The 20,844-nt window shown below is 43.4% G+C and overlaps 1 protein-coding gene across 1 annotated transcript in view; it reads left to right on the top strand.

Annotated features, from left to right (window-relative positions):
- Positions 1-3,838, top strand: part of LOC146063088 (extracellular calcium-sensing receptor-like) — a 39,992-nt gene extending 36,154 nt beyond the window's left edge. Inside the window, exon 6 of the mRNA XM_083175101.1 lies at positions 2,919-3,838. Coding sequence (XP_083031227.1) covers positions 2,919-3,838 — 920 coding nt within the window. The remainder of the gene's footprint in view (positions 1-2,918) is intronic.
- The last annotated feature ends 17,006 nt before the right edge of the window (positions 3,839-20,844 follow it).

The raw sequence follows: 20,844 nt of genomic DNA, 5'->3' as shown, positions 1-20,844 counted from the left end.
GTGTGCCCTATTCTACAGAGCAGTCTGGTAACCTGTATCAGTGTGCCCTATTCTACAGATCCAGTCTGGTAACCTGTACCAGTGTGCCCTGTTCTACAGATCTAGTCCGGTAACCTGTACCAGTGTGCCCTATTCTACAGATCCAGTCCAGTAACCTGTACCAGTGTGCCCTATTCTACAGATCCTGTCTGGTAACCTCTACCAGTGTGCCCTATTCTACACATTCAGTCTGGTCACCTCTACCAGTGTGCCCTATTCTATAGATCCAGTCTGGTAAATTAGGGATTTATTCCATTCAGCACTTGTCCAGTTCCACTCTCCAGCTAATAATTCCAGTTCCAGATCAGCTCCAGTTTATGTTCTGGTTCAAAGTTATATTTAGCTAACACTACAAACCAAGACCAGTTCTAACATGGTTCCAGCCAGTTGAGTTCCACAACTTTCCAACCACTGTTACTATACAATAACGTTAACCTTTGTTCTGTAAACACATTCAGTTAATACATTGCTTAAACTTCCTCAACACCATCAGTCCCAGCTAGCAGTACTCATTACCATCTAGCCCAATGAACAAGAGCTGGATCAAGCATCCCCACTTTGTTCATACACCCTCAGCTCCAGCACCACAGATTGAACCGAGTCTAACCCAAACCTCAGGCATAACACCATGCCTTACTCTTTTACTCCCTGGTTGAGTTCCAGGCCCAGACAAAATGGGGCCCCAGGTATCAATGGTGTGGATAGCACTGGGCTGCCAGAGTTGCAGCTAGTGCACCAGCCAGAAGCAGCTTGGTAGAGACAATGACAGTGGCATTTGTATTGTGGCACCAGCTGTAAGCCAATTAGAGCTTAAAGACTGGCATCTAATCAGGATCTGCTGGCACTGGTCTGTATTACCTGATTGGCAGAGGCGGATTTAGGGATGAGGGCGCCCCTAGGCACAACAATAATGTTTACTAAGTAGGACAGTTTATAGGGGCAGTATCTACATGTCCCATACATTTACACTCTATTTAAGATGGAATATAGTACAATACAGTGGATATTTTGCAGTTATTGGTACATTTTGGGCTGACAGTACTATCACAGACATCCAAGTGCCGCGCCCAAACATGTGCCGCCCCTAGGCCGGTGCCTCACGTGCCTAATGGGAAATTCGGCTCTGCTGATTGGCTGCTAGAGTCAGTTGAACCCAGAGCAGCCTGCAATTGGAGAATGACATGTCAGCTATTAGGAATCAATATGGGGGGACCTGAAATGAGAGAACATTGTCACTGATTTGCAACATAATAAACTCAGGGAAGTCTTCAGTGGCACACAGGAGCCACCAGTGTAAGGAGGGTTATAATGCACTTTCATATTTATAATGATACTGTACAAATGCAGAAATGAACCAACACTCACTGGTAATGATTATTTGCCAGGTGCCTTCTGATAGCATTGCCAAACCGATGGCTTGATATGCACACATAAGCAGTTTGCGCTCCGGTCAATAGATAACACATCACAGACAGAAAACATCCTGGGTGAAATGTAATAGAGGAAGAGAATCAGAAAGTGAGAGATTTGGTAAGAAATGTACAGTTTTTTTAAAAGTGGCGGTACTTGTTACCTAGAATGGCGCCCATCGCGGGTATCGCATGTACATCGCATGCCATTATAATGGCATGCGATGCGACCGATGCGATGCCCGCGATTTCACATAGAAATAAATGGTAAAAGGTAAATCGCGTCGGTCGCATCGCATGCGGCCAAAAAATCGCATGCGATGCGACCGACGCGATTACCGCGATTTACATAGGGAACAATGTTAAATGGCCCAATTGACCCGATTTTACATAGGAAACTATGTTAAATGGCCCACAGACCCCAAATAGCCACCCACCAGGCTCGTTAGATCGCTGCGCTCGCCACATTTTTTATTCTCAACTCCACGCCGACGTGGATAGTAGGGGTATGAAAAGGTCGGAGGACGCGTACCGCCGCCCCTCGCGGGCTCGCTGCGCTCACCACGCTTCAGGTTGACGTTGATCGTGGGGTGGCGTTAACAATTGGGGGGGCCATTTCACACTTCAGGGTGGCTATTTGGGGTCTGTGGGCCATTTAACATTGTTCCCTATGTGAAATCGGGTCAATTGGGCCATTTAACATTGTTCCCTATGTAAAATCGAGGTAATCGCGTCGGTCGCATCGAATGCGATTTTTTGGCCGCATGCGATGCGACCGACGCAATTTTTTCCTTGCGATGCCTAGGATCAAAATCGTCGGCGCCATTCTAGGTAACAAGTACCAAAGTGGCAATCATTGGCACTGCAAAACCAGTTTGATTTTGCAGTGTAAATGATTGTCACTTTAAAAAAAAACAACTGGAGATTTCTTACCAAATCTCTCCTTTTCTGATTCTCTCACCCTATTATATTTCACCCCCTGTGCCGCTAATGAGTTTGAATGTAAAATGAAGAACATATATACAGTATGTATAGCAATAGAATAATATTAGGTTTTTGTTTCCTACTTAACGGTGGGGAAAAATATTCTAATATGTGTTTTATATTTTATTCAGGAACTCCATAAATGTTTTATGCTAAATGTTAAATCGTTGCTATTGCTGATGTCCCAGTATTTCCTTTTAGATTGTAAAAATGATGAATCTGTTTTCTTATTCTATGTACCCCATTCTCACGTTGTCTCATATTGTTTATTATCCATTGGTGCATTTTGTGCTATTACGATACACAATACAGATAGAAAATTAAAATATTAAAAGTTAAACAAAAAAAGTTTTGGCGACATAATCACATGTATAATAGAGACTACTAAGACATTTATATTACTACTTGACATCCACATTTCATCTGATATACACAATTACAGTAGAAGTGATATGGGGAATATCTGACTGTCCTATTATTGTTTAGATACAGACAAGTGCCTTAGATGCCCTCCGGACCAGTGGTCAACTGATGAACGAGATCGATGTATCCCAAGGGTGATAGAATTCCTGTCTTATGAAGAACCATTGGGGATTATATTGGTTACAATAACCATTTATTTCTCAATACTCACTCTCTGCATCTTAATTGTGTTCATTAAACGGCAGGAAACACCAATAGTCAAAGCTACAAACCGGGAACTGAGCTACACCCTACTTTTGTCTCTCATTCTCTGCTTTCTTTGCTGCCTGGTCTTCATTGGACAACCGTCCACCTTCAGTTGCCTTCTGCGGCAAACACTTTTCAGTGTGGTCTTCTCAATTAGCATCTCATCAGTCCTGGCTAAAACTACTGTGGTCATCTTGGCATTTAAAGCTACCAGACTTAACAGCCCCTTTCGGAAATGGATGGGTCCTTCTATCCCTCGTAGTGTTGTTGGATTTTGCTCTATTCTGCAAATTGTAATTTGTTCAGTCTGGCTTTACAACTCCCCCCCATTCCCAGCTCTGAACAATAACCCAGAAACCCATAAGATTATATTTGAATGTAATGAAGGTCATAATTTTTTTTTTTATGTGACATTGGGTTTTCTTGGCTTTTTAGCCATGGTAAGTTTCTTTGTAGCTTTTCTTGCAAGAAACCTCCCTGGGAGCTTCAATGAGGCCAAACTGATTACCTTCAGCATGCTGGTCTTCTGCAGTGTCTGGGCATCCTATATACCAGCCTACCTAAGCACCAGTGGGAAATATACTGTGGCCGTGCAGATATTTGCCATCCTGACCTCCAGTGCTGGACTCCTGCTCTGTATATTTCTTCCCAAATGCTACATTATTATTCTGAGGCCGGACAAAAACATCAAAAAAGACTTGACAAGCAGAAGAGGCTATATGAGTTGTGTTAAATAAAATGTTGCCAATTGTTTTATTTGTCATAATTCTCTAATATTCTCTAAACATATGTACCTTGTGCTGGAAGTCACTTGCCGGACAGAATAGTGCCCATCTTCAAAGAGAAAACCACTGCAAAGCCATCCAAAGCATATTAGAAACTTCTGTCTATGAATTCAGTCATATAGTATATACATACATATATATATATATATATATATATACGTAAAGGATATATAGCGCTAAGCCAAATAGTCTCAGTACAGCACAGATTAAGCCTATATCATAGGCCAATAAACAGCACAAAAGTCCCAATTTATTCGGACTGCAGCTCCCTCATATAGGATTCCTAAGGAATAGTGGATGTCTGTTGAAAATAGAAGAACAGAGGGGCGCTCCATAGTGCATAAAACTATTTATTTACATAAAAGCACACAGCAAAGGGTTAACAAGCCAGTAATGGCTCGTACCAAGGGTTACATCAGGGTGGGATGGATACCACAAGGTTCAATGTTTTTAACAAGCCAGGCAAAGCTCCAACCTTAGTCCGAGCACCGACAGGAACTCACAGCCCACGCTACTCTCCCCTCCAGGGGTTACACAGCGTGCCGGGAACCTCGTACGGGAACAGACAACAGAAGGACAGCCTGGAAAGCATACAGCGAGCGTCTCCGTAGCCACGCCCAACGCGTTTCGTGGAACACTACGTCAGAGGGTGTGGCTACGGACGCTCGCTGCCAGAATAAGACAATCATAGTGTCCAATAGTTTTACCAGTTTCTTGACAAGCAGATGCTGCGACCAATCAGAGTGGGAACCCCACTTACCATTCCCATTGGTCGCATTTAGCCAATCGTGCTAAACACAGTAGTGACACACCAATGGTGCGGCCAATCACGTACAGTATCTAGCCAATCATACTGGACATCATTGTGACAACTCTCCGTGCAGCCAATAGCGCCAACTCATATTCTGACGGACGGGAAAACCTGCCAGTCACATCATACTTATATTACTGAGCGGCGTATCTTATTGTCAGACAAAGAACCTTCACTAAATCTCGTATGAGCAAAATACATATTCAGATATTTTTAAGGCGGCACTAACATTATTTCTGATTCCCATATACATTTCATATTAGAGATTGTCCGCCATAATACATAATAAAAAATAATAAATAATAAATATACCCCGCACAATGTATACCATAATTACAGGATACCATGATTAAAAAGCACATATATATATATATATATATATATATATATATATATATATATATATACACAATAATAAACGCATATTCATATATACACACAATAGTAAAAAAACTTCATAAAAAACTTAACATATAAATTACTTTAAAAAAGGTGTAATTTCATACCCTTCATTCATCCCGACCGGGGTATGGGTATTAAGGGTCAGAATCCAAAATGACTCCCTCTTTATCAGATCCTGATCCCTATCCCCCCCCCCCCCCCCCCCTCCTATTCGGGTATACAATTTCTATCCCTTTTACTTTTAGACTTGTGGGATCTCCATTGTGAAATAGTTTGAAGTGACGTGGTACGGTATGGTTTAAAACACCGTTCTTTATATTTCTTATGTGTTCCAAAACAAGAATTTTTAGATTACGTTTAGTTTTGCCCACATACGATTTCCCACATCCACATGTTAACAAGTAGACCGAAAAAACGGAGTTGCAATTCACAAATTGCTTGATGCACATATTATCTCTTATTTTGTCACCTCTATCAATATGAGAGCAGACCTTGCATCGTCCGCATGGAAAGCACCCTTTGATGTCCAACATATTTCTAGAGGTGACACTGTGCCTTGGGTTTATCAATTGGCTTTTAGCCACCATTGATTTTACTGTGTTGGCCCTTTTAAAGACCACTTTCGGCCTATCTTCAATATATTCATTGAGTTCTGGGTCCAATTTTAAAATTGTCCTCAAAAAAGGTCTTTCTTTCGCGCCATCAAGGCAACCAACTAAGTTTGACTTAAATATTGACTTAAACCTCTTTGTAAGGAAACTTACTATTAAGAGGAATTTCTTGAGAAAATGAGATGCTGCCATAAAGAACTGGGAGAGTAATACCCAATCCCAGACTCAAGAAAGACCTCAAAACTCCTCTGGACTTAGACCCAGGTCCCCCTTTTATCCGGTCGAATCCAAAGGAGCTCATATATATATATGTTTTCGGAGCTAGTGAAGTGTGACTTCGAAAAAATATATGAGAAAAATCCTGAAAGGAGTAATTCTAATCATGGTCAGACACACCCTAAAGACCTTAATAAACGGAATCTGAGGTGTTAAAAAACCTAGCATCAGATATTAACATTGTAATCAAATGTGCGGACAAAGGGGGGGGGGGGGGGCATAGTTTTGATGGACCGTGAATACTATGTCAATGAGGCCTATAGATTGCTGAATGATGGTATTTCCTATAAAAAACTGGGGAGTAATCCCACTAAACAATATATAGATGAGTTGCAGGTCCTACTCAAAAAAGGTCTTGACACTCATGTTATAGTGGGAGAGGAATATAAATATTTGTTAAATATGGCACCCTATTATGCAACGTTTTATCACCTGCTGAAGGTGCATAAAGACCCAAAGGCACCTCCCGGCCGGCCAATAATAACCGGAATAGGGTCCCTGACATCGAGGGTCTCTGAATATGTTGACGTGTTTTTGAAAAAATATGTCCCAAGCCTTAAGTCGTATGTGAGAGATTCGACACACATGTTGCAGATCCTCAAAGATGGGAGTCAGGTTTGAAATTAGTAACCATTGATGTTGCATCACTATATACCTCAATACCCCACATTAAAGGTATAGAGGTTATAAAGAAAATCCTTAGAAAAGGATAGTGATATATCTCAAGAGAAAAATGATTTCATCTGTGACTGTTTGGCATTTGTGCTCAGCCACAATTACTTAGAATTTTTGGATGAGTGGTTTGTCCAGGTTTGGGGCACGGCGAATCTATATATGGGGGACTGGGAAACATCTACTGCCCTCATATCCCAAAATGATAAGAAAAAATGTTTAAAAGATATATCGATGATATATTAATCATTTGGGGTGGTGAAGAGTCTGAATTTGTACAGTTTATGGAGGACCTGAACCTTAATGATTACAATCTCAAATTTACTTCAAACATACAATCCAGTAAGATTGAATTTTTAGATTTGTGTATCAGTGTTGAAATTTTTCCAGCTGTAACGTCCATAGAGACATCAACCTTTTTTAAGGAGGTAGACAGCAATAGCTACCTAGAATACTCCAGTTGTCACCTAGATTCCTGGAAAAATAATATTCCATTTTCGCAATTCCTTCGCCTGAGGTGGAATTGCACTAATCTGGAAACTTTTGACAAGCAAGCAGAAATTTACAAGACAAGGTTCCGCGAACGGGATACCCATCAAGTCTGATACACTCAGCTTGTTTAAAAGCCAGATCAGCAGACAGAGAGGAAACCCTCACTTACAGAGAAAAAAACCCCCAGAGAAGATAATGAGAAACTTAACTGTCTTTTTATTACTAAATATAGTGATAGACAGAGTGAAATTAGGGGTATAATGGAAAGAAACTGGCACATTTTAAAATTGGACCCAGTACTCAATGAATATATTGAAGATAGGCCGAAAGTGGTCTTTAAAAGGGCCAACACAGTAAAATCAATGGTGGCTAAAAGCCAATTGATGAACCCAAGGCACAGTGTCACCTCTAGAAATATGTTATACATTAAAGGGTGCTTTCCCTGCGGACGATGCAAGGTCTGCTCTCATATTGATAGAGGTGACAAAATAAGAGATAATATGTGCATCAAGCAATTTGTGAATTGCAACTCCGTTTTTGTGGTCTACTTGTTAACATGTGGATGTGGGAAATCGTATGTGGGCAAAACTAAACGTAATCTAAAAATTCTTGTTTTGGAACACATAAGAAATATAAAGAACGGTGTTTTAAACCACAGCGTACCACGTCACTTCAAACTATTTCACAATGGAGATCCCACAAGTCTAAAAGTAAAAGGGATAGAAATTGTATACCCGAACAGAAGGGGAGGGGATAGGGATGTGCTTTTTAATCATGGTATCCTGTAATTATGGTATACATTGTGCGGGGTATATTTATTATTTATTATTTTTTATTATGTATTATGGCAGACAATCTCTAATATGAAATGTATATGGGAATCAGAAATAATATTAGTGCCGCCTTAAAAATATCTGAATATGTATTTTGCTCATACGAGATTTAGTGAAGGTTCTTTGTCTGACAATAAGATACGCAGCTCAGTAATATAAGTATGATGTGACTGGCAGGTTTTCCCATCCGTCAGAATATGAGTTGGCTCTATTGGCTGCACGGAGAGTTGTCACGATGATGTCCAGTATGATTGGCTAGATACGTGATTGGCCGCACCATTGGTGTGTCACTATTGTGTTTAGCACGATTGGCTAAATGCGACCAATGGTAATGGTAAGTGGGGTTCCCGCTCTGATTGGTCGCAGCACCTGCTTGTCAAGAAACTGGCAAAACTATTGGACACTATGATTGTCTTATTCTGGCAGCGAGCGTCTGTAGGCCACGCCCTCTGACGAAGTGTTCCGCAAAACGCGTTGCGTCATTGCTACGGAGACGCTCGCTGTATGCTGTCCAGGCTGTCCTTCTGTTGATTGTGCCCGTACGAGGTTCCCGGCACGCTGTGTAACCCCTGGAGGTGAGAGCAGCGTGGGCTGTGAGTTCCTGTCGGTGCCCCGGACTAAGGTTGGAGCTTTGCCTGGCTTGGTAAAAACATTGAACCTTGTGGTATCCATCCCACACTGATGTAACCCTTGGTACAAGCCATTACTGGCTCGTTAAGCCTTTGCTGTGTGCTTTTATGTAAATAAATTGTTTTATGCACTATGGAGCGCCCCTCTGCTCTTCTATTTTCAACAGATAAATATATATATATATATAAGGGGTCATTGGAATGATGAAAATATGACTACATAAGAATGAAATATTGCTGAAAAAAATATTTTTAATAAATTGTATAAATTACGAAAAAGTGTCAAATTTACACCTGCTTTATGGTGGTGGTGGTGACATACACAAAGGCGCACTCTATATCTTTGTTGCATTTTCCATTCTCTTTCCCCCACTAACAGGGGGGACTTATAGAGGTGCGGCCTACCATTTCAGCGCAGTGAAAGGGTTATTTCTTTTTATATATATATATATATATATATATATATATATATATATATATATATATATAATGCGAGAATCCGCACTCCCAATCCAGAGAACAACAGCGGGGTGCTCCACTTAAAGTACCACTAGTGTACCAAATATAGTTCCAGGGGGCTGATTCAGGTAAATCAACCAAGTGTGCACACTCCAAAAGTACCAGCAAAAAGTTTATTTTAATACATCACCACAGTGAGACCAGTCAATTAGTCGACGTTTCGGACATAAGTCAGTCCTTTGTCAAGACGACATCTGGGACAGCAATACAGCTCCACAGCCATACAGGAGGTAATGTGGCATAGTGTGCCTGGTGCGCCCCGTATAAAGGTCTGTACTCACTCAAATTGTCAACACCTGGACCAATCAACATAATTAACATAAGGGTGCCTACAAGGCTCAACCCTCTATATCTATATAGCAGTCCGCACTAACCTTAATCACCTCTATAAGAGCGTGTCAGCAGCGCCGGGTATTCAGCAGAATAAACCAGGAAGCGCCCGCCAGTAAGTGATGTCAGTGCGTTCCACCGACCCTCCACTTCCTGTATTTGCGTTCCATAACATGTATAGTGCAGTCTGCATGCGGCGCCGGGTATTCAACAGTTTAAACCCGGAAGCACCGACCCGGAAGTGACGTCAGTGCGTTCCATTGGCTCTCAACTTCCCCTATTTGCGTTCCACAGCGTCTCTGCAGCGCTGTCAGCCTAAAACAGCTAGTGGTCAGGTTGCTGCTATATAGAGTACATCTAGTGGGCGTATTTAACTCAAGCCCATATCATGACCAGCATTACACTGCTGAAAGGAACAGGGTTATGACCCGAGTGAGGAGGCGGGGTCACAAAGATTTGTACCCACACCCCAACCAATACAGAGGCGCAATCAGGCTACACCTAAAACCCATAACAATAAAGTGCTATACCATAAAGTGCATTATAATACAGTGCAATACTTGGCCACTAAACATGTAACATAACATACATAGACAATATTTACATAACGTACAACGAATACAGATAGACATAAAAATAACAATAACAATATTAATCAATGGTCAGAGTATCACACTTCATGTGATAACCATCAGTGATCTGGTAACTCTGCGTCAATCGATAACTACTACCCACAGCCAACAATGCGTCACTATTCATGATGACAGAAAACAATTGAGCGGATCATGCTCATTAAGTCCCCGGGGGGCGACTGTATTAAGTTGGTGAATCCACCGTGCCTCGAGTTGGCGTAACCGAAGGTGTCTATCACCTCCTCTTGTGGGTTTAGGTATGTGATCCACAAGCATGCATCGCAATGTGGCTATCTGGTGTCCAGCCGCCAGATAGTGTTTGGCTACTGGTTTATCCGACGTCCCAGATGAGATGGCCGTCCTGATGGAAAAGTGATGATTCGCCATGCGCTCGCGGAAGGTTCGGCTTGTCATGCAGACATAATACAATGTGTACGGGCAGATCAGCACATAGATGACAAAAGTGCTCATACAGGATAATCTGTCGGATTTTTATCCTATTGCCATTGTGCAGATGTCGTATAGTGGGTCCGCTGATCAGCGCATGGCAGGTCGTGCACCCAGTGTACCGGAAGCAGTCTCCCCTTAATGTCCTTGCGGACTGACTATTCTCCAACGGAGGGTATAGTGTGGGGAACATCAACATTTGTTGTAAATTCCGCCCTCGTCTGTATGAATTCAGAGGCGGTTTTGATTTGTTCAACTTCAGGGCTGTGTCGCTTGCCAACATCGGCCAATGCTTTTTGTATAGATCTTGCGTCATGTATGCAGTATGGTCGTAATTACCCACACGGACCAGTTGTGATGCTGTATTAGGCCTTGTGGTTGGCTGGTCAATTGGAGTGGCATGCCTAGTCCTCGCCTTTCCGAGGCATCTTTCAATAGTGCGATGGGAGTAACCCCGGGCCAAAAATCTACCAGTCATCTCTTCTATCTGTTGTTCGGCCAGTGCTGCTGAAGAGTTTGTGCGTAGAACGCATAGAAACTGGGATATAGGTAGACTCTCTTTAAGCCGAACTGGATGTTGGCTGCTGGCTTCAAGAAGTGTGTTTCTGTCTGTCCTTTTCCTGAAGAGTGTATACCCTAGTTTATTATTTTCGCGAAGGACCGTGACATCCAAAAAATCGACTGATTGTTGGCTGTGGGTGTACGTAAATCGAATTGGCTCAGACACAGAGTTTAGCCAACTGACCATTGACAAAAATGAATCTTGCGTTCCCGACCAAATCAAAAAAACATCATCAATAAAACGAAGGTAACAGATCAGATGTGTATGGAATTTGGGCAAAATATATTTCCGTTCATACCAATCCATGTACAGATTGGCGTAACATGGGGCCAAATTTGACCCCATGGCCGTCCCATTAACCTGGGCATAATAGTCTGATCCGTACATAAAAAAATTCTTGGTCAGAACTAGTTCAATTAATGACATAAGGAATTTGACAGGTGGTCTCGTCTGTTTATGCATAATGAACTGCTGTCTAGTAGCCTCCATACCTGCCCCATGAGGTATGACTGTGTATAAGGACTGAATGTCCATAGTCACAAGCCACACCTCTATCAATGGCAGACTGATCTGTTGGATTTTACGAATAAAATCAGGTGTGTCTCTCAAGTAGCTCTGGGTGGCTGCAGGAAGCCATCGACATAACGTGCCAAGGGTTGTAGCACAGACCCCCTGGCCGAGAACGCAAATAGGGGAAGTTGAGAGCCAGTGGAACGCACTGACGTCACTTCCGGGTCGGTGCTTCCGGGTTTAAACTGTTGAATACCCGGCGCCGCATGCAGACTGCACTATACATGTTATGGAACGCAAATACAGGAAGTGGAGGGTCGGTGGAACCCACTGAAGTCACTTCCTGGCGGGCGCTACCTGGTTTCTTCTGCTAAATACCTGGCGCTGCTGACACGCTCTTATACAGGTGATTAAGGTTAGTGCGGACTGCTATATAGATATAGAGGGTTGAGCCTTGTAGGCACCCTTATGTTAATTATGTTGATTGGTCCAGGTGTTGACAATGTGAGTGAGTACAGACCTTTATAAGGGGCGCACCAGGCACACTATGCCACATTACCTCCTGTATGGCTGTGGAGCTGTATTGCTGTCCCAGATGTCGTCTTGACAAAGGACTGACATGTCCGAAACGTCGACTAATTGACTGGTCTCACTGTGGTGATGTATTAAAATAAACTTTTTGCTGGTACTTTTGGAGTGTGCACACTTGGTTGATTTACCTGGATCAGCCCCCTGGAACTATATATATATATATATATATATATATATATATATATATATATATATATATATATATATATATATATATATATATATATATATATATATATATATATACAGTGGTCGAAGTGGAAATTTTGAAGTGGGGGTATGGAAAAGTAAAGAGTGAACTTAGCACGTGCCGTGCTCCAGGAAAGGGGGTGTGGCCACATAAAAGGGGGTGTGGCCTTACATGTAATGTACCATGCCAAATAATATATTATGCAACAAAATATCCAAACACACTTCCCGTTTTGCCTCCCATCACCCCCACATACTGTACATTCTGGGTAGTGAAAGGCCCCCTTGCCCGCACACACATACTAGCTAAAGGTAATCCCAAACCTCGAGCCACCCACACACCCATGCACCCACGCAGGCTGTTATGCTATGCTCAGTGGGAGCTGCTGGGTCTGCTGTGGGCGCCAGTGGGAGCCGGGACTGCCAGGTAATGCGGCGCTGCAGATGGTGGATGCGGTCGCGTGCCGGGGCCAGAGCTGTCACTCACCACTCCTGGGATAGCTGCGTCCCCGGCTCCGTCTCTCGCTGTCCTCTGCACTGCTCCGTCTTGCCACTGGTCCACGCTGGTGGGGTACCGCTCTCCTTTCCTGTCCAAGGCACGCACATGTCTCTTCTAATCACTGCTGCTTCTCACTCCTCGTTGCCTCCGCACACCCTTTTTCTTCCTACAAAAGCACAGGAGGGGGAAAAAAACTGTTTTTTTATCTTCAGATTTAAGTGGCGGTATGGCATACCGCCGTATACCGCCCCACTTCGACCACTGTATATATTAACATTAACTTGTCCTGACGAAGGGGGAAACCCCGAAACGTAGGCGTTCTATGACTGAATAAATCAGTCCACTTTTCACCATCAACGAGTCCCTGAGTGCCCTTTCTTCAATTTGTATATATATATATATATATAGTTGTGTAGACGGCGGCACTCCCACACTGGGAAAGAAATACAACAGATGCCCAGCTTGTGGTCAACGTTTCAGTGCCCGTGCACTTTTATCAAGATCAGCAGAATGAATAAAAAACAGTGAGACTTACCACTCTAAATAGACAGTGAACACATCATGGGGAGTCAGCTGCTTCCGGATGCCTTCACAAGATCCGGCGCTCAGTTACTGCGTCATCGCCAGTACACACACACACGTTGCTTAGCAACCAAAAGCTAAGACTCGTAACACATCTATATGGTGAGAAAATTAAAAACATGAGAAGTATGTATTTGTGAATATCATATCCCACCTTAGTGGTTATCAGTGAGGAAAAAATAGCATTATAACTATGTTTGGTTATACAAGAAGTATAACCGTGACTGGTTAGATCACACTCGTGGCAACATACTACCTGCAATAGAATGTCATGATACTTAAACCAATTTAACAATTTCAAGGCATGATACATAAACAGAGCATGTCTATCCCAGGTCTGTGATCAGCTCGTGGGTGGTTATACTCATGTCACTATATAGCCCATATTAGTCACATCATTGCGATCAGAACCCTCAGCAAAAAGCATGGAGACCCAGGGATTCGTTCAGCCCCCGGGGCGCTAGTGTGCCCAATCTTTCTAATCAGCGGGCTTCTAGCTGTAGTAGTTTGGCTTGTCTGTTGCCTCCCCTTTTAAGTGGGGGTATCTGATCTATGATCATGTACCGGATGGCAGTGACACTATGTTTTGCTTTAGCAAAGTGCCTTGCCACCGGTTGTTCGCTCGTACCTTTGGCAACAGCCGCTTTAATGGCTGACCTATGGTTGGCCATTCTCTCTTAAATGTGGTTTCAGTTTTTCCCACATAGAAGAGGGAGCAGGGACAGGTTATAAGATAAATCACAAACCTCAATGTACATGTTAGCCGGTAATGTATATCAATTTTTTTACCGGTGAAGGGGTGATTAAAACTCGAGCCAGTTTGTAGAAAAGCACATGTGGTACAATGCTCAAATTGTACCACATGCGGTTTTCTACAAACTGGCTCGAGTTTTAATCACCCCTTCACCGGTGGTACCACTTACAAGTGGTACAAGAGGAAAAGTCATTAAAAGCTGAAACCTATACCCAAAGGCTAGGGTGCAACTAACAGGCTTAAGGCTTAATACACTACGCGATTTGGCCCCGATTTCACCTGATTCTGGAGGATTGGGACGAGAAATCGGGTGAAATTGGCCAAATTGTGTAGGGTATGACATCTGATCTGATTCGATGCGCAGTCCCGTGCGCATCGGATCAGATCCAGATGTCGGACGGTCTGCACATAAGATTAATCATGTGCAGCCATCTGGGGGAGCATCAGGAGCAGGCTGGCAGTGGGGACCTGTCCGGGGAGCGGCAGGAGTAGGGAGTGGTCAGCAGAGCCGGCCCTAGCCTGAATGACGCCCTAGGCAAGATTTTGGCTGGTGCCCCCTAGCACCGCGACTAGTTCCGCCTCTGAACTGCTCCCCTTTCCCAGCACCATCAACCCTCATCATAGCAGTTATCATTTTGGTGCCCCTACCCGCAATATTTTAAATAGAAACAGCGCACACATTCGGTGCGCAGCCCAAACAGGGGTGTGTTCTTGCATGGCCACACAATAGTACCCCCAATTCAAATTATGCCACACAGTAGTGCAACTTTATTCACATTATATCATGCAATGTTGTCCCTTATTCACGTTACATCACACAGTAGTACCACTTTACCTTATGTACATTACTCCTCACATTATTCACATTATACCCTTAGAAAAAAATCCTGAGAAAATATTGTATTTTAAGCACCTCCATGGCCACACTGCAACCCAGCACAAAGCAGCGTGTGCTGGGCAGAGGAGAAGAGCTGCAGCTGCTGCTGTCACTTAAGGGGAGAGGGCCTGGGGCCCCCACTGGGCCCTTCCATCATACTTTGGCCTGGGTAATTTTTATCCCCTACCCCTTTCTCTCGGCACCCCTAATAATACCACGCAGTAATGCCCCTTACACATGACACACATTATTAATGTCTTTATAACCAAAAATGCCCCTTACACATTATGCCAAACTTTATAAATGCCCTTCATACACATATTGACACACATAATGCCCCTTACACATATGTTGCACATTATTAATGCCCTTATACACATGACACACATAATGCATGTTAAACATATGTTGCACATTATTAATGCATTTATACATGACACACATAATGCCCTTTACAGATATGTTGCACATTATTAATGCCCTTATACACGACACACATAATGCATGTTACACGTCGCACATTATTAATGCATTTATACATGACACACATAATGCCCCTTACACATATGCAGAACACTATTGCACAACCAACCCACCCGCAGAGAGCACTCACACAGCCGCTAACACTGTAACCTCTGCCTCTGTTGGATACAGATGTTTCCTCATACATCTTGTCTCAATAGGCCATGCAGCTCCTGGCCAGTTCAGCCTACGTTGGGTGCCTTTTTTGCTGAAAATGTGTATTATATACATTATTATGAACAGCACACTCAAGGAGCTTCTAATGATTAAACTGATATGCGGAATGTTTATATTCTGTGTGCGACTGTGGCTGTACCTGCATACGGAATGCTATGTTACAGTGATTTCCATGAATACACTATTTCATATGCAGATATAGCCTCACTCACACACAGAATATAGGCATGCTGCATATCATTTTAATCAGCAGAAGCTGCTGATGCCCCTAGGCATTCCAAATGCCCTAGGCAATTGCCTAGTTTGCCTATGCCTAAGGCCAGCTCTGGTGGTCAGGGGAGCGGCACGAGATGTACCTGCAGGCTGGCAGTGGGGACCTGTCCGGGGAGCGGCAGGAACAGGGAGCGTTCCGGGGAGCGGCAGAGATGTTTCTGCAGGCAGGGAGCGGGGACCGTGGCGCAGTGCAGACTCAGAGCAGAGAGACCGTGGGCGTGGCAGGAGAGTAGAAAGAAATCCTTTTCAAAAGACTGGCGGCCGCTGATTGTCTGGGAACTCTGCTCTGAGTCTGCACTGCGCCGCGGTCCCCGCTCCCTGCCTGCAGGTACATCTCGTGCCGCACCCCAGACAACTCCCTGCTCCTGCCGCTCCCCGGACAGGTCCCCACTGCCAGCCTGCTCCGGATGCTCCCCGCTCCCTGCCGCTCCCGCCCCCCCTCGGACCGGTCCCTGCTCCCATGGACCGCTAGTTCCCCAGCAGCTCCCCGGATTTTTACATGTGATAAATCGCATCTGATTTATCACATGTAAAAAATGGCACATCAAGTGCCACATCTTATCAAGCTCCCCTGGGGAGCTGCCGGGGAAGCTCAGGGGAAATCGGGGCTGACTTGTCCTAAGGACAAGTCGCTCAAGTGTATGGGGGCCCTTAGAGCCACTGCATAAGGTGTGAAGGAAACATAAACATGCATGTATCTGGTGAGGAAAAAGTAGTAGCTAATGAGAAAATAGAGAGGAGGGCCCTGCTTATAGAAGGTCACATACTGTTCTAAAGGGACTCACGAGACAAAAGGATGACAAAGGAGAGCTTAGGGAAGGTAAGAACAGTGGGAAAGATGGAGGAGGAAATATGGGGTGCTTTTATGAATTTTAGGGTTATTAATACCCATTTAAAGCTATGCAGGCTAGAGGATAGATAAAAAAAGAGATATTGTTACAGTAATGGGGGAAGCATGAGAAAACCACATGGAAGTGTGAGGGAAGTGCGAGGGAGATAAGGGGCCTTATTCTGATCGGTGCGGCCCGATCAGAATATGCGGCCGCGACCATGCAGGCGAATCCCCGCCTTCCATACGGATCGCCACCTGCCGTCCGTACGCGGATATGTGGCGATCCGCATGAAATTGAACGGGGATACGCCTCCTCCGTCTTGGGAGCAGCCCCTGCATTCGATGGTCGCAGAACATCGAATGCAGGGCCGCACGCTCCACCAGGTCCCGCCACACAAGACCACACGGACACTTGTCCGTGTGAAATCATGTATGGGGGCGGGCAGCTGACATCCGGCGATGTCAGATGCCCGCCCCGTACCCACGCGTCACGGCCTCATTACCATGCATACGCCCCGCGTTTGCATGGGAACGCCCATGAAACGCGGGGCGTATGCATAGGGTAATGAGGCTAAGTAGCCCCTCACGCCCCTCTACGCCCCCTGTGCGGCGTATAAAGAATCTGTGCGGCGAAATCGCCTGCACATGCGCAGAGTGACCTCTGCACATGCGCAGACGATCAACATCGGCGGTCCGTCCGCATGCGGGAATATCCGCACCGATCAGAATAAGGCCCATAGTTAGAGATGCAGAAAGCAATGGAGTTGATAAGAACCATATGTAACTGAATGAGGAGTTTGGAGAGAATTCTATAGGGGAGGGCAACTGGAAACCCAAGAGAGGAAGGAAGTCACCAAGGATGATGGAGGGGACGTCAGAGGAAATATAATAGAAAAGATACTTGGCACAGTTATTTTCATTTCTCCTGCCATACCATTAGCCAATAGGAGCTTGCTGTGCAGCAGCCAATCAGGATTGGTGGCTCCTCATTGGCTGCAGGACCTCAAGCTCCTATTTGCTTGCAGTCTAGTGGAAGAGTTCAAAATGGCAGCGGAACTGCATTGACTATACAGGCGGGTTGCGCACCACTCTTTCTGGCTGGATGTCATGTCTCTACATTGTGTGCCGAGTGGCAGGCGGCAGCACTCCACTCTCCCCTTTGCAACAAGCAATTTCTCTCTCCCCTTGGCAATGAGAAATTTCCTCACCCTTAGCAATGAGCAATTCCCTAACCCTTGGCAACGAGGAATTACTTTCACCTTGGAAAGGACCAGTTAATTCCTCCTTGGCAACAAGCAATTCATTCCCCTTGGCAATGAGCAATTCCCTCCCACCTGGCAACGAGCAGGTAATTCCCCCATGGCAACAAGAAATTCCTTCCCTCTTGGCAATGATGGGCAATTCATTTCCCCTTGGCAAAGAGCAATTCACTCCACCTTGGCAATGAGCAATTCACTTGACTGATTTTGTTAAAGCAAATATTTTCCAAGTATGTAAGCAAGGTCACATGTTCTAAAAAATATGTATGAGATGCACAGTTACACCATCGCTTGACTGAAATGACTGTAACAATATAAAAGGAGTACCTCAGACAGGGATGGAATCAAAAGTAATTTTTATAGGAAGATATTGTGAATTTTACAAAGCATTGAACATTTTTAATAAACTTGTGATTAGAGAACATGATCAACAACATCTGGAAATATGAAAAACACTGCGTTGGCTGGGAATTGAACTAGTGTCAAATTTCTTGCAATGCAGCTATACTCACCACTATACCACCAACGCTTGACTGATTTTGCTACAGCAAATATTTCCCAAGTACGTAATTCAGGTCACATGTTCTAAAAATATGCATGAGATGCCAGGTTACACCATGGCTTGACTAAAATGACTGAAACAATATAAAAGGAGTACCTGAGACAGGGATGGAATCAAAAGTAATTTTTATAGGAAGATATCATGAATTTTACAAAGCTTTGAACATTTTTAATGAACTTTTGATCCGAGAACATGCTCAATAACATTTGGAAGTATGAAAAAACTGCGTTGGCCAAGTATCAAGCCCGGGTCAACTGCTTGGAAGGCAGCTATGCTCACCACTATACCACCAACGCTTGACTAAGTCTGCCGATGCAAATATTTCCCAAGTATGTAAGTCAGGTCACATGTTCTAAAAATAAGCATGAGATGCCATGTTACACCATGGCTTGACTGAAATGATTGAAACAATACAAAAGGAGTACCTCAGACAGGGATGGAATCAAAAGTAATTTTTATAGGAAAATATCATGAATTTTACAAAGCTTTGAACATTTTTAATCAACTTTTGATCAGAGAACATGCTGAAAACATTTGGAAGTATGAAAAAACTGCGTTGGCCAGATATCAAGCCCGGGTCAACTGCTTGGAAGGCAGCTATGCTCACCACTATACCACCAACGCTTGACTGAGTCTGCTATTGCAATTATCTACCAAGTATGTAAGTCAGGTCAAATGTTCTAAAAATAAGCATGAGATGCCATGTTACACCATGGCTTGACTGAAATTATTGAAACAATACAAAAGGAGTACCTCAGACAGGGATGAAATCAAAAGTAATTTTTATAGGAAGATATCATGAATTTTACAAAGCTTTGAACACTTTTAATGAACTTTTGATCAGAGAACATGCTCAATAACATTTGGAAGTATGAAAAAAACTGCGTTGTCCGGGAATCGAGACCGCGTCAACTGCTTGGAAGGCAGCTATGCTCACCACTATACCACGAATGCTTTACTGGGTCTGCTAATGCAGATATCTACCAAGTACGTAAGTCAGGTCACATGTTCTAAAAATATGCACGAGATGCCATGTTACACCATGGCTTGACTGAAATGATTGAAACAATATAAAAGGAGCACCTCAGACAGGGATGGAATCAAACGTATTTTTTATAGGAAGATATCATGAATTTTACAAGGCTTTGAACATTTTTAATGAACTTTTGATACGAGAACATGCTCAATAACATTTGGAAGTATGAAAAAACTGCGTTGGACGGGAATCGAATTTGGGTCATCTGCTTGGAAGGCAGCTATGCTTACCACTATACCACCAAAGCTTGACTGAGTCTGCTAAAGCAAATATTTCCCAAGAACGTAAGTCAGGTCACATGTTCTAAAAATATGCACGAGATGCCATGTTACACCATGGCTTGACTGAAATGATTGAAACAATATAAAAGGAGTACGTCAGACAGGGATGGAATCAAAAGTAATTTTTATAGGTAGATATCATGAATTTTACAAAGCTTTGAACATTTTTAATGAACTTTTGATCAGAGAAGTATGAAAAACCTGCGTTGGCCGGTAACCGAACCCGGGTCAACTGCTTGGAAGGCAGCTATGCTCACCACTATACCACCAACGCTTGACTGAGTCTGCTAATGCAAATATTTCGAAAGAATATTTGTCACAAGGATGACAAAGGGAGAACAAAAGGGTTTTTGGGGCACACTTGTAGAATGAGAAAAATTGTATATTTAAAATGTAACTTTTATTGAAGAACTTAAGCTAAAATATAAGTACGCATGACACATAGTAATAGTAATAAATGACAATACACAAAATGACCATGCTATAAATAGAATAATGGTCTCAAAGAATGCTCATGCGGATGAGCTATTGGAGGCGAAAATAAATAAAATAAGGCACACTAGATGAGAAAATATATGTAAACTGTTGGCGTGGAGCAAATGACACGAACAAATTCGCCCGCCAAGTTTCTCACTCATGTGTTTTTTTGACGCGTGACACTCAACCCCTGTGTCAATGGCCTGAAGTGGTATACTGAGTCTGAATCTTGACGCTTTGGATAATTAGCATGTGGGAAGAAAACGGTCCAGATGTAGAAAGAAGTTTTGCTCCTTGGCCCAGTAGTTTCTGCAATCCGGT

The sequence above is a fragment of the Crinia signifera genome, chromosome 3, assembly GCF_055691185.1.
Source record: "Crinia signifera chromosome 3, ASM5569118v1, whole genome shotgun sequence".
NCBI lineage: Eukaryota > Metazoa > Chordata > Amphibia > Anura > Myobatrachidae > Crinia > Crinia signifera.
The sequence above is the reverse complement of the archived record's forward strand: the minus strand, read 5'-3'. Positions and strand labels throughout refer to the sequence as shown.